The sequence below is a fragment of the Drosophila virilis genome, chromosome 3, assembly GCF_030788295.1.
Source record: "Drosophila virilis strain 15010-1051.87 chromosome 3, Dvir_AGI_RSII-ME, whole genome shotgun sequence".
Classification (NCBI taxonomy): Eukaryota; Metazoa; Arthropoda; class Insecta; order Diptera; family Drosophilidae; genus Drosophila; species Drosophila virilis.
In genome coordinates this window covers 10,832,556-10,847,077 of record NC_091545.1, presented here as the reverse complement: position 1 = coordinate 10,847,077, position 14,522 = coordinate 10,832,556, and the positions used below count along the sequence as shown (strand labels likewise).

The window sequence follows — 14,522 nt, the reverse complement described above, 5'->3', positions numbered from 1 at the left end:
CCACCCACCGCCCGTTTGTCCCACAGATTGAGCCCAGTTAACGTGTTGACTGCTCCAATCACTGCAGCCACTCATTTGGCATACAGCAGCAGCAACAACGTGCAAATACCCTGTACACATGCATGCTGCGGCTGTGCTTGTACACTCCTCTTGAATCCCCCTCTAGGAGAGAGTAACTTGTTTATTTAGCGTCCAATCATTTTCAGGGCTTAAATATGGTATATTAAGAAGTGTACATGCCAAAGTCAAAGGCTATATCTCGGATGAGCTTTTTGCTCTCATTGATGGAAGATATTAATACTTTTGATCTATAAATACACTACAATAGCCCATATATAATACATCTAGTGTTTCTAGCTCTTATGAGCTAAGAGATATACACTGACAACTCGAGTTAGCGATTGAGTAGAGCTTAATTTGATTTGAATCTTCATTCCAAATATCAGGTCTTCAATTCGACTCATCTATTGCTGCCAAGCCAAGCATATATATGGTTGATTAGGCAGCAGCTGCCTACTTCCAACTGTTACATGCATTTACAACGAGCTGTAATACCCATTATTCAATATCTATAGGGTATTAGAGCTACAGCAGCAACAGCAGCCACTTTCAAGCTCAAGAACACACCTTAAACTTTTTGGCCCGCTTTTGTATTGTTTACCTTTACAGTTTACTCGTTTTTTTGTGTGGATTTCAAAAAGCCAGACCAACTGGCAAAGCCACCAACTGGCAGTGGGCAACGGGCAACTTGCCAGCAACAAGTTCAGCTCCAACGTGGTTGTTGTTGTTGTTGCTGTTGTTGTTGTTGCTGTTGTTGTCGTTGTTGTCGCCTCGGCTGCAGTTCAATGTCAATTTCGATTCGTCATCCGCAGCTGCGTTGATTTCTCGGGCGACCTCTCCAATCTGCAGTTGCTGCTGCTGCCGTTGTTGTTGTTGCTGTTGTTTGCTTTGTAGCCGCTTTTATGGCCATGTTAACTTTGGACTTGGCTTTAACACAGGACCACCGCCGTTGACCATTGAACGCTCGCCGCCACAAACATAGCCTGGATGGGGTTCATTCTAGTGTAATTTATTGATATGCTCGCCAGTTGCATGTGCATGTGTGTGCGTGTGTATGTGTGTGTGTGTGTGTATGTGTGTCTGTGTGGGCTTCTAGGCGGCAGCCAGATTATGGTGTAGCCAGAGCTCCACAGTGTGCAGCTGTTGCACGCCCACACAACTATAAATACTCGCATATCTTCTACCCTTTCCATTCGAATGATGCAGCAGTGTGAGATCAGAGCTGGAAATACATTGATCGGGCCTAGAACAAAGTTTAATTCCTCCAGCTGCGCGACCGTCTGGCCAAATATGACATTTGTGTGCTACAGTAAAACTCAGCTAACACGCCTAAGCTAGGCATGAAGTTTAGTTAAGAGACTAGTCTCACCTATTTATAGAATCTACAATAGATTCTTAGTTACCTTAACGAGTACAGCTAAGATCTACTCATAGCTTGATGATACCCTCATCAACTTTTACTCAAATAATTTACTCCACAGTTGACTTCTTGTTTTTCCCATTTCTCAATTAAGTTTACATGTTCACAAAACCTTTTCAAGATCATAGTAAAAACAATGAAATACACATAAACCCCGTGTTTTTGTTGACGATCAAATCAACAATTCCCTTAGACACCCTTCACTTAAGGGTTCAAATGTTCAAATAAAATCTATTCTTCACACAACAAAGGCCAACAATGTCAACTATCTTGGGATCTTCACGTTTAAGGGTTGATGACTCAGTTAGGCCAAGGAGACAAGTGAAGCATTTAAAGTCATAATTTAGGGCCTGTTTAAATGATTTGAACTGAAAATTCACACATTTTCCCAGGCCTCAAAATGATTGTAGTTCATTTATCAGGATTATAAATTCGTTAACATTAGATTTGCTTAAAGACGAAATGTTTATAAAATAGTTTATAAGCTTAACACTAGGTGATGAATGTAAAAGGAAACATGCATATTTAATTTGACTGCTCTACATACAGATATACATACATAGATATATATTGTACAAACATATATTATAAAAAAAATTCGTGACAAACAAATATATTCTCACTTCACTTCAGACGCTCTCCGCCCACTGTGCAGCGAGCCGGCGCACTGATTCGTTAATAACTCGCTCAATTCTCTTACTCTCTCAATTGGCTGAAAAGCTCACGCTCACGCTCACGCTCACGCTGCCGCTCAGCCGGAGCGCAGACTCAGTTCCAATTTGTGGTGCTGGTTGTGACTTGTTGGGCCTGGTCCAAGGCCATCTGCTGCTGGTTCAACAACATTTGCGACGGTTGCGGCTGCTCTTCTTGCGGCTGACGCTGTTGTTGTTGTTGTTGTTGTGGCTGCTGCGATTGCTGCATCGTCTGCAGCAGCAGCTCGCCCATCTTGGCGCGAAAGGCAACATTCTGGAGCGGCGACATTTGCTTCATCAGCGGCAAGAAACTGATGAGGAAATTGTAGTCCGAGTCGCCCACGTGCAGGATGTTCTTGCAGCGCGCCAAGTCCTGGCTGGTGGACTGTATTAGCTGTTGCTCCTCACGCTCCAGACTCTCCAGAAAGTTGACCTGCTCGTCCACACGCTTGGCGCAATGACAGCTGCTGGCGGCGGCGGCCTCCACGGCCGATGGCCGGCCCATGGGCGTGGGCAAGACGGTCGTCGGCGCCGCCGCCGCCGCCTGCTCCTCGGCGGCTGCGCTGGCCAGCGAAATGCTGTGCGAGAGTCGACGCAGCGCCTGCGGCGTGGCCATGCTCTGGAATTGCTGCATAAGATCATCGTTGTCCGCCTCCATTTCGTCCGTCGGCTGTGACTCCGTCTTGAATGACATCGACTCGCCCAGCGCCAGATCGCAATCGTCGTCCTCGTTGTTGCTGCTGTCCGAGCGCAGCCGGCGCCCGTCCAGGAAGCTCATCGCCTCCGCATAGGACCACAAATGCGCGGGCGACGCTTGTTGTTGTCGCTTCAGCTGCTGTTGGCTGCGATGCTGCTGCCGGCGATAGCTGCAGCGCAGATTTTTCCACTTACTGCGACACAGTTCCACTGTGCAAAAGAGCGAAAGAGCGAGCGAGACGGAGAGCGAGAGCGGGAGCAGGAGAGAGAAAAGTGTGGCACTTGAAGTTAGCTTCGCTTTTGCTTGACTTAACTTGGCGGCTGACTCACCTTTGGCGCCCAGCGCATCTGCCACGCTGTGCCACTGCCGCAGCGTCTCCACGCGATTTGCGTGCTCCGGATGGCTGGCGTCCCACAAGGCGGGACGCTGCTTAACCTCGTTGATCAGCCTGTGCATGTCCATTTGCCTGCGTCTTTATCAACAAACTAAAAATGACAACAACAGCAACAATGTGACTACCCCAACGGGAGCGAGAGAACTAATATGCCGGCGTCGCGCAATGCCTGCGCACTCTCTCGCCCGCGCTCGCACTCTCTCTCTCTCTCTCTCTCACTCGCTCTGGGCGCGCTCTCTCAAGATGGCAGAGCGCGTGACAGCGGCTACGTTTATTGTTTTCGCATTCATGTTTTGCTTAATGCTCTACACAATTGCTTGATTGAGTTATTCAAGACGCTTGTAACACAAGGTGTGCAAATATTTAGATAAAAGAAAACTTAAAAGGGAATGCAAGTAAATTGCATTTGCTAGAGTAAAACTGTGTAGCCAAGCTTTGGCACACTTGCTTAAGTTGTTGAAAGGGTATTTAATATTCGATGCTGTTAGCTTAATGCTAATTTTGTTCCTCTTTCGATACTGCCTTAGCCTTTTCATTTCATTATTAAATTGCTTACAGAGTGTTAAGCACTGGTCCCGTTATCTCTATTATTCGTTTCTTGTTTGTTTGCGTTCTTGTCTCATTGCTCTTTGTTTTTGTTGTCTATTTTTTTCTTTGCACTGGGCGCGCGCTCTCCCTCTTTCTCTCTCTCGTTCGCTAACGTGTTGGCGTCGCTGTTCTCTCAGTTTTCGCTGCTTCGGTTCCAGACATTGAACTTGGCGCACCGGCAACGTCATTGACGGCACAGTGGCGCAGTTAGCACAAACATGCACACGATTCGCCGATATATTCGCGTAATTAACTATCGGAGAACAACTATCGGCTATCGGCTAGATTCCTAAGAGATTGCAACATGTTGCCTGGCAACACATGTTGCTGACAGTTGCGGCGACAACAAGTGGACTGCGGACTGGCTGGAAAAATGCGGCAGCAATTATCTTTGACACACACACAAACACACACACACACACACACACGTGCACACATATGTATAGCCCATATAGCATATCCATATCCATATCCATATCCATATGTCGCCAGTTTGAATTTGTGCACGACTTTCGCTTGGTCCGTTCCGTCTCGGAGCTGTTTGTTGCAGCTGCTGTCAATCTGTTGGCCATTTTGGCTGCTCCGCTTTCAAAAATTTCCATGTGTCATTTCAAAAATGCAAATATGGACATGATCTGGCCGCTGAGCTGTTGCGGGTTTTGGGTTTTCAGCGTTCTCCGTTCGCCGTTTGCCGTTCTCTGTCTGCCGTTGTCTTGTGCCGCATGCCGCATGCCGCATGCCGCATGTGTGCCCATGGCTGCAGTTCGTCAGGCGCTTCAGCTCGCGACTGACAGCTAAGTGACGTCTAAATTTCGTACAACGAATTGATTATGGAGGCATTTATGCATGCGTACCATCGATCTTGTCTGTGGAACCTGTGCCTAGCCATCGGGACAGACAGACAGCCGTACAGCCGGACAGCCTTGCCAGCTCGATCGCCTCTCGATGTGATTGTTGTGACTGGCGCAATTGATTTGTAGCTGCCCCAACTGCAACCGACTCCAAATCAGATTCTCGTCAATGTTTGTATTCAAATTTCCACTCGGTTTCTTATTCACAATGTTTATTACCAGTCTGCGAAGCCAGCGCAATTTATGAGCGCTTTGTTTAGGCCCCAAGTAATCGCAGTTGCTTTGCATATGTTTAAAAACAAAAAGACTAGCAACTGTTGCTAGTACAACAGCAATATGGCTAAGATACCCTATTGGCAAATAAAGTGTTTAAACTAACGCAGATTTAAGTGCAGCCGCAACCCGTCAAGATAAAGCTAGGAAAGAGATATTCCTACATATGCACATACATGCATACACATATACATACATACATGCACTTAAACACAATTACTTATGTACACGTATGTTATGGCAGCATGAGAATCGCAGAGTAAGGCAATACATATAACATCCTCATCACATTTCATGCCAAAACAGCCACATTCCTTCATTTTCCACCCAAGTAGGTGGAAATCAATTTTTACGTAAATCTTTAGAAATGAATTGAACGCAAATCTGATCAAAAACTGTTTTCCCATTTCCTTTTCTTTGAAGGTTATGTTTCTGGGAAACTCCATATGCTATGATAGAGTTAGGCGGAAATAATCGTTTGAAACAGACAAGAAAATGTTTTATAGATCGATTGCAAATTTTAAGCCGAATCAACAAGTGCTCATACTCTTAACTACAGCTTAAATAAAGCATTTGTTATTAGCATGACATAAAAAAATAATTAATATAGAGGAGAACTGTTAATCTTATTGTAGTTATCGTTAATTCTAACGCTCCATAAGCGTCACTTGGCGATTGCCGTTGTTGCTGTCGTCGTCGCAGTTGTTGTTGCTGCCGTTGATTATTATAACAAATTTGCATAATTATGCCGCTTATCTTGGCCATATGTCTAGTCAATGGCAGACACCAGCAACAGTCTGACAGACGGACGGACGGACGGACGGATTTGACATTGTCAGCAGCTGTTGGTGCTGAGGCCAGCTAACTTGGGTTGGCAACACGCGCCAGCAATTGGCAGAGACACCCACATGTTGCAGTTGTTGTTGTTGCAATTGTTGCTGCTACCGAACATCGCATCTTCAAGCGGAGGCTATGCAAACGACAGTCTTGTTTAAGGCCATGTTGCTGTTGTTAATTGTTGCTGTTGCTGTCAGCAACATAAACAAGATTCGAATGTCGTGGCAGCGGGCACAACAGCAACAACATAATAAATTGTTGAATAAGAAAAAACAGTTAGTTGCAGTTGACGCACTGCGAATCATAAAAACTGACAACAAATTGATTGCCAATCAACAACATGAACACGACAGCAGCAGCAGCAGCAGTAGCAGTTGCTGCTGCGCCGGCAACAATTGCAGGTGTCAATGAATGCGGCGCATAAGGAAAACCGTGACAGTGGAAAGCAGCCAACAGGCAACAGCACAACAAAAAAAAGTTAATTGGCAAATGCCAATTGCTGCTAATGTGGCCAGTTATTATGTCAAACGGTCAGGCAGCAACATTTTCCAATGACTTGTCATGCAACAGCAGCAACATGTTGCTGCTGCTGCTGCATCGCCGTTCAACCGGACCAACAACAAGTGCACCGGCTGGCCAACGCTCTGTTACAGTTTGCCGACCCACGACCACGACCACGACCACACGGCTCCAGCTGCAGCTTCAAATGAAAGATGTCCATGAGGCACACACGAAGAAATTCCAATAGCAATTAAAAATATTTACAACGCAAATCCAACGGCGGACCAGAGTGCGCCGATCGACAGCTGGACAGCTGGACGGATCAACAGATCAACAGATCAGTCCAGCTGCCTCTTGGCTCAAAAAAATCGTTGATTTCACCGTCAGAAACAAATGCAGCAACAATTGCAACAACTGTTGCAACAACAACAGTTGCAACTACGCACAGTTGGTTGCTTTGGTGGCACGCTTTGAAAAAGTTAACTTAGTATACATTTTATAAACTATAGAAATCCGATTACTTATATTATGATTTTCCCAACGTCTTCAAACACTTTTGCAATGATCTGCGTAAAATGTCATTTGAGATTTGGGGTTGGCGTGAGTTAATTCTTAAAAACCTAATCCATGTATGGGAAATGTTGTCTAAGATTTGAGAAAGAAAATACTGGGCGCGGATAAGGCCGACAAAATCGAAAAATTTCCAATATAGAGTTTGCTGTGGGTATTAAAGCAGGTAACACAATTACCTAAGACTTTAGAACCTGGATATATTAACTGGATTTTACTGAGGCAAAACAGCTCAATTCTGGCTGAAGGCAATATGAAGTTCTCTTATATGTCTATGTATAAGGTCTTAGATACGAAGAAAAAAACAGCTACTAAAGTTGTTGGGAAAGATAGATTTTTTTGTGCTCTAAAGATATTAGGGTGTACGATTTTGTATCTCTCGTAGATATTGTGTTCCACAAATATTAGGAACTAACTTTAGAGCGTAAAAGATAGTGGATCAAAAGAAATGTGAAGCTCTTAACTATATATAAACTAAAGTTTTTCATAATGATCTATTTGCCACTGTGCCATGTCCAGCGATTCAGTTAGCCACTATATATATATACGTGTGTGTGTGTGTGTAGCCGCAGTAGATCAGCAGTAGAGCAGTTTCAGTTACAACTGCTGGCAGCTGCGTGGCCGTTAGAAATGCTAATGAAAGTCAAGCGGGCCGCCGCATAGTCCAGATCCCGTCTCGATCTTTGCCATTGGCAGCTGCTGCTGCTGCCGCTGCTGCTGCTGTTGCTGTTGCAATTTGATTGCAAGGGGCATAGAAAGTTGCCAGCCAGCTACCGTTTGGGCACAGCTGCCTCGGGCTTGTTGCCACTGCAACTGCAACAGCGAGTCCGACTGCGAGCCCGAATGTGAGTGCGAGTGCGAGTGCGAGTGCGAGTGCGAGTGCGACATATGCGATGATGATCAACGGCCGGCATTGAAATGTTTTCCGCTGTCGCAGTTTTTCCTTTTTGCGCGGAAATTCAGCACACGTGGCTCTTTCAAGTTTTTATGATTGGCACAGGCGGCGCTTCCTGCTGCCAGCCGTGGCAGCCGTCGCAGTTGCGGCAGCTTGCGGAGTTCTGGCAAGGACGTTTGGTTTTTTTTTTACTGCCTGCCTGCCTGCCTGCCTGCCGCTGGCATTGGCCTACCCCTGCTTTCCCCCCCCGTTATCAGACCATGTGTGTGTGTGCCGGCTTTGTTTCAGTTGCTGCCGCGCACACATGCCACACAGCCGGCAGCCAGAGAAGTCGAGATGTCGCGAATGGGCATGGACCTGGGCCTGGGCCTGGGCTTGGGCTGTGATCGGGAGACAATTCGACAGCCGGCAACCAGTTCGCCTGGGCAATTGCCGCATAATTTTTATGGCATTCGAGCGGCTGACGCTGTGTGTGAAGAGCCGCACATGGCCACCGCCTCGTTTGCGTCTGAATTTTCACAAGATTCTTTGTTTTTGTTTTAACCCCAAAATGCGACTGCAATGCAATGCTGAACAACACGGCGTCTGCGACTACATGGTGGACATGTGCGTGGAATGCCTCCGGCAGCTGTGACTTATCTGCGTGCCTCATGTGTTGTTGCTCGTTGCAACTTGCAAGTTGCAAGTTCGCGTCCGCAGCTGATAAACCAAAAACTCTCGGATAGCCCGCATCCGCAACAGACTGAGGCATGCCATTCAATAGATTTATGTGGGCTTGAGAAATGCTTTCTTCACATGAGATATGGGAAACATTGCGAGATTCATTGCACTCTCAGATTTTCCATTTATATGCACATTTTCTTAAACGACATACATACTAGTAGATAGCTCTGTATCTGTGCGCATACAAATTTCCATATTTTGCTGCCCAGTTTGGGATTGTCAGACGCATGGATATAGATACTATGCCACACTAGCCTATTTATAAGATATTTTTCATAAGAAAACTGATTTGTTAAGCTCTAGATAATATATTATTTAAAGAGTCTAGCTGTCAAAGAAACAGTCGGACCTTAACTCGAGTATCTGTATACAAAATCATAGAACAACCCGCAAAGGTACAAAAAGAATTAGTCAGACAACTCTATAGATTATTATATCATGTCCACAGAGCTGGTAAACACAATTTGTGATAATGATAATCAAATGAATGGATTAACTTTTAGCTCAAGAACGAGCCCCGCTCCGATAGTATTGAAGAGCTCAGATTTCAGTTTGGAGATTTCAGGTTTCAGGCTTGAGGTTTGGTTAAAAGTGCAAGCGAATCGCCTGCGCAGATCAAATGTCGGCTTAGCCGAGCTGAAAGGTGCCTCAGCCGAGCCACTTTGTGGGCTCAAGAGGCTCACAGACAGGCTCATCGATCATCTTGAAAATGAAGGGGAGAGTGAGAGGTAGAGAGGAAGAGGGGTTTGCCTACAGCTCTATCTATTTGCCTTCTACTATTTTTGGGTAGCTGCTGGCAATTAGCAACTGGCGACAAATTGACGAGCTCGAGAATATGGCCAAGCCAGCAGCCAGCCGATCCTTTGCCTCCTCGACCACCTGCCGCGCAAGATTTTGTGCGAAAATCTCTGTGGCCAGTTGCTGTTGTTGTGATTCGGTTTGGCCAAGTGGCCGGCTTGTGGCAATAATATTTATGCTGAGCCTAAGGCTGAGGCGTCGATTAGTTCGACCCGACCCAAAAGGCTACCTGTTGAGCTGTCGCGACAACGTCTAATGAAGTCGCAACTGCGAAATGACTCAGTTCTTGGCCAAAATCTCGATGGCCCGCCTAGAGGTCTGCAGATCTAGAGCCTGCCCATCGCCCTATCGTTAGGCCCGTCTAGACAACGCTTGCCACAGCCGGCGCCGCTGCATAATGAGCTCGAGCTGTGGCTGGGCAAGGTAGGATCGAGCCGCATATGTCATATAGGTATAAGTCGCCCAACAGTTGCAGGACATCCACCGCCCAGCTGCTCCCAATTAACAAGCCTGCAGTTTGGAAAGCATGTACTTTTTGAATGATGGACTAGACAATGCCCTGCTATAAATTTGTATATTGTGAAACTGGACTAATCTAGTCGCTTAAAGCCAGGTGGAATTTCGTGTGTGTAATGCTGCAAATCGAAATGATGGACAGAAAGTACCCTGTAAAAGGTTGTATATAGTAAGAATGCGCTGTAACAGTTCCATACAGTTCCATAAAAAAATTGGTTTATCCAAGTTTTAAGTTTTCGAGTATTTGTAGATCAATCGCAATTCTTTTGAAAGTCAAAACAACTCTTCTAATCAGTTCTTCGGCATTCTATTGCCACTTCCTTGCTCTGTGTCATACAGACACGCATGCCAAACCACCCCATGTTACTTATAGGTTAACAGGGTATTAAAAGCCCGGTGGCCGCTGGCCGCAGTTCAGTGCCCGTTCGCTTGTCATTGGCCTCCACTCGAAACGCAGCAACGCGGCAACGGTAAAAATGCAATACAAATAACGGCAGCCGGCCAAATGAAACAGAAAAACACACACACACACACACACACACACACACACAAAATTGTGCAGATGCAAAGCGCGCAGGACGCTCGACAGGACCCTCTTGCGCCGGTCGCGCTGCGTTTTCCCACTCAATTAGGGTAGCAAAAATAGTGAGAATCGAGGCGGCTGCGCACATTTGCCCAAATATATTTAACCATCCAACCCCCCCCCCCTACCCACCCCCTTTCCCACCGCTGGCCATGCCCCGACTTGGTGTCGAATAAAAAAATGTTGTAGCATATGTCGCGGCGTGCGGCGCAGTTGTTATCCTTGTTTTGCCGCTGCCATTGTTAATCGTATCCTGCGTAATAGCATAATAATCCCTAATCGCATCTGATCTGTTCACCTGGTTGCCACACACTCGCACACACACACACACCTCGCTCTCTCTCTCGCTCTCGCTCTCGCCGGCTGCACATTTTCATCGATATCCTTTGGCAGCTTTACAAATAATGCGCGACGCGTCCTTTGTGCGCCTTTTGTCGCCGTCCCTCTTTAAACTAGGCAGGGGTTATTTTGACAGCAGTTCATTTGCCTTCTGCCTTCTGCAATGCCATTGACATTTCTCGTACAGCTCGCTGCAGATCCCTGCCACTGCTCCCCTACCCCCTGCCTCTGCTCCTGTCACGCTGCGTCGCTGCGACTTGTGTTTTTTTGTTTTTCTAAATGTGGAGTAGCTCCGTTTCAATGTGTCGACTTTTATTTGGCTTCCATTCGAATTTGTTTCGTGTGCGGCTGCATTTGTTTTTCATTGTTGTTGTTGTTGTTGTTGTTGTTATGCATTGTGTGCATGTCCTTGTGGCTGCGAGGATCTGTGGATTTTGGTGTTGGCCCTGCCAAGGCTTGACTAATGTGCATTTACATTTAGGTAAATTATCAGCTATTTAGCGGCTAACTCATTAATATCAATGTTTATTTTGGGCGTCTCTTGTTTAGATTTGTTTCAATTAACGATTTATAGGTTAAAGACGAATTCAGTTACAAATACACATAAATATTATGTAGGCCAGTTGCCCATTCAGCTGTTTCTAGCTAGATTTGGCTATGCTCAAGCACTGGCCAGCCTTTTAACTGCCTAGCTTCAGCTCTTTTCAGCTAATCTTTGCAATGCATTTAGCTTTAAGTTTGTTCCAAGCCGCAGCTGGTCACACTGGTCGGAGTTCTTCTCTTAATAATTACACAATTCTGTGACTGAGTCGGTTTTCATTTAAGCTACAATGGCAACTTAATTAACGAAGCGGCAAGAAAAACAAAAAAAAATAAACAACAGTTTGTCATCAACTGAAGATCTGTTTCCAATTGCAAAGTTTGTTTTGTCAATGGGCAACTTACGCAGCAGCGTGCTCTCACGCATACCAATGCACAAGTGAAGCTTTGACAGATCGTAAACACGCACACACACACACACACACACGCAAACTTCACATCTCAGTCTTATACTTACGCATTTGCGTAAACAAAACAAAAAGGCATTTTCAGTTTCGAGTTGCCGTTCCCACGCATTGCTGCTGATTGTTTTTTCGCAACAACAACAACAACAACAACAACAATAGAGCAATAGCCGCGACAGAGACAAAATAAACAAAAGCTCAACGAGTGCCGCTCATTGAAGCGCTGGAATTAGTATTCAGTTACCATAACAACCGGAGGCCGGATGCGAGCGACAAGGCTATGGCGAAAAGTCGCTGATGATACGGCGAATGCCTGTGAGTAAGGAGAGAGGCGCATCACCACACACACACACACACACACACACACAGGCATACACATGCATGCATGCAAAAATTGAAGCTAAAAATAAGACAAAGAATGAAACAAAACGAAACGAAACGAAACGAAACGCGACTAGCGCAGAAATTGTCGCGCCGAATTCATTAATGAGATTCGCGTATGCAACATGTCAACATGTTTGTCGGTGCACGGAGCGGGGCAGCGGGGGCTGTCACCCTTCAGGTTTTTGCCTTTTAATGGCCTAGACTCCGGACAGTGGTTGAGTGACGCGTATTGGATTTCGACATGCCATGCACGCGGCATGCGGCATGCGGCATGCATATCTGCAACGCCATCTAGCAGCGCCCCACCATACCCCCAGTCCCCCGCCCTTCCCCTTGCCCACTCTAGCGTCAACCATCTGCGACTAGTCCAGCCTCTAGGTCCGAGCTGGAGGCATCATTCTCTGCCCGCTGATTGACATGTGATCGCAACGCTTTGCATCGCAAGTTCTTTGCCACCTCATCCCCCGCTCCCCTCCCCCCCTCCCCCGTCTGCAGCAACTGCTCCACTGCACTCGTCGTCTGCTCTTAACCTGTTGCATCTGCGTCGTCGTCGTCGTCGCTGCTCATTTGTCATTCATGCGAAACACTCGAGAGCCGTAAAGCAGTCCTGCCTGGCAAAAAAAAAAAAACATCTCGTCGGAGTCATAAAATTATGATCGGTATTTTTGCTGGAAATTTGAACTGTTTCTTGGCTTGGTTATGTTTTTTTTTGCTAGCAGTTTTTTTCCCTCTTTTTTTTTTTGTTGGTTTTGTTTTTAATTATTTGCAGTTTAGTTTTTCGACACGGTTTCTTGTGTATTTCATGCAACACCTTCGCTGCTTTACTTGGAAATTCGCGCGAAATTCCACAGCGAAGATTACAGTTTCCTTTTCCGACCACCCCCGCAACCACCCCCCCTCCCATTCCTCTGCCAGCTGCATGGGAATGCAAATGATTGGCGCTAATTTGAGTCAATGAATGTTTGTTGTGTAGAGTAGCGAATCCCTCTCGGTCTAACCCACTGAATTGTTATTGTGAATGAATCCCCTGCGCCTCAATTAGCACTTGAAGCGTTCCAGTGGAACACAGACAATTTCCAGACGTGTCATTTTTCACAAACAGGCCTCACTTTCAATGAACATTTCCCTCATCAATTCTCAATGGGCGGGAGTCTGGAATCCAAATCCAAATCAAACACTCGACTGGCGTCGCCGTCGTCGTCGTCGTCGTCGTCGTTGTGGTTCGTGGTCTCATGTAATATGATCGTGATTTCATGCCCAGCAGAAACCCTACAAGTTGTTCCAATGCAGTGGGAGAGAAGTCACACACACACACACACACACACACAGTTGGTCGTCTGGCAGATATCATAAGCCCAAATTAAGATAAGCCACGAAGAAAGAAAGAAAGAAAATAACATCTCATACTTTGAATCTATTTCATTCACAAAATCACAAATTGCCAGAGAGAGAAGGAAAGAGAGCGCGCCGTTGTGGAAGACTGCGGCAAGACAGAAGAGAGCGTGTGCGTTGCAGCCGACCAATCACAGCATAGTTGCGAAGGCTGGGGAAATTCTACAAATATTGTTATGAGCACAATCTCCAAAGCTGAGAGTTGTGGTTTCTGAGTGGACGCCAAGTGGACTCTACACAGCTGAGAGTTGGTGGCTAAACTCTAAAGCCGTGATTTTGTGGAAACTGGGGAAGTGGGCCAAGTGCGGTCTCCACTCAACAGAAGAGTTGAGAGTTGGGAAGACTCTGTGAAGACTTATCTTTACACCTGGTTTAAATGTAAAATATGTGTGTAATTTAAATATGAGCACAAATTTGTAATTGTAATAGAGGCAATATTTGCCGTATTTGGATATAGTATTTTTGTAGACCTTTAAATATTTGCCTGCACAATATGCAGCGGAATTTCTTAACATCCACAAAGTAGATTATTGTTTGTCCCCTTCTACTTTGTAGACACAATCCACACACATACTACTCTACATGGTGTCCAGCTCCTGCTGCTGCACAATTCTCAGCTCTACACTGATTTACCCCATCAACACGCAAGCCACAAATTGCATTGATTTCAACTCGACACACAACGCTACTCTCCAACCGTTGAGATCCTGCTGGCCAGGCTCTACAAAACATTGCCCCTTTGAGTCTACACTATTTTTCCAACGCAACTCGCGTATGCTCTCTCACTCGCCCGCTCTGCGATAGGCGGAGCCATTTTGTTAGTGTTCGGCTGCGCCGTTTTGCCGTTCGTGTTTTACTCTCCGAGAGGGGCGCTCGCAGGGCTGCCTCAAAGGCATTCAAACATTTTTTAATTTCATTAATTTTTTGTCTAAATAAGCAAATAAATAAATATTTAAAATATATATTTAAAATGTAGTAAATTTCGATGCTTGACTTAGTCAATTT

General features: G+C 45.8%; 1 protein-coding gene and 1 long non-coding RNA gene across 3 annotated transcripts in view; one reads left to right on the top strand and one right to left on the bottom strand.

Annotated features, from left to right (window-relative positions):
• Positions 1-14,522, top strand: part of LOC138911144 (uncharacterized) — a 93,753-nt gene that overhangs the window by 50,740 nt on the left and 28,491 nt on the right. The gene's annotated exons all lie outside the window — the stretch shown is intronic.
• On the bottom strand, positions 1,923-3,427 carry hng3 (hinge3). 2 transcript variants are annotated; one of them, XM_002047056.4, is made up of 2 exons: positions 3,199-3,427; positions 1,923-3,078 (listed from the first exon to the last, which is right to left on the bottom strand). In XM_002047056.4, the coding sequence occupies exons 1-2, from the start codon at positions 3,329-3,331 to the stop codon at positions 2,249-2,251; spliced, it is 963 nt and encodes a 320-aa protein (XP_002047092.1). In that variant the 5' UTR covers positions 3,332-3,427; the 3' UTR covers positions 1,923-2,248. The 2 variants fall into 2 exon arrangements, with proteins under 2 accessions (XP_002047092.1, XP_015031240.1); XM_015175754.3 differs by having other exon boundaries at positions 1,923-3,062; positions 3,199-3,340.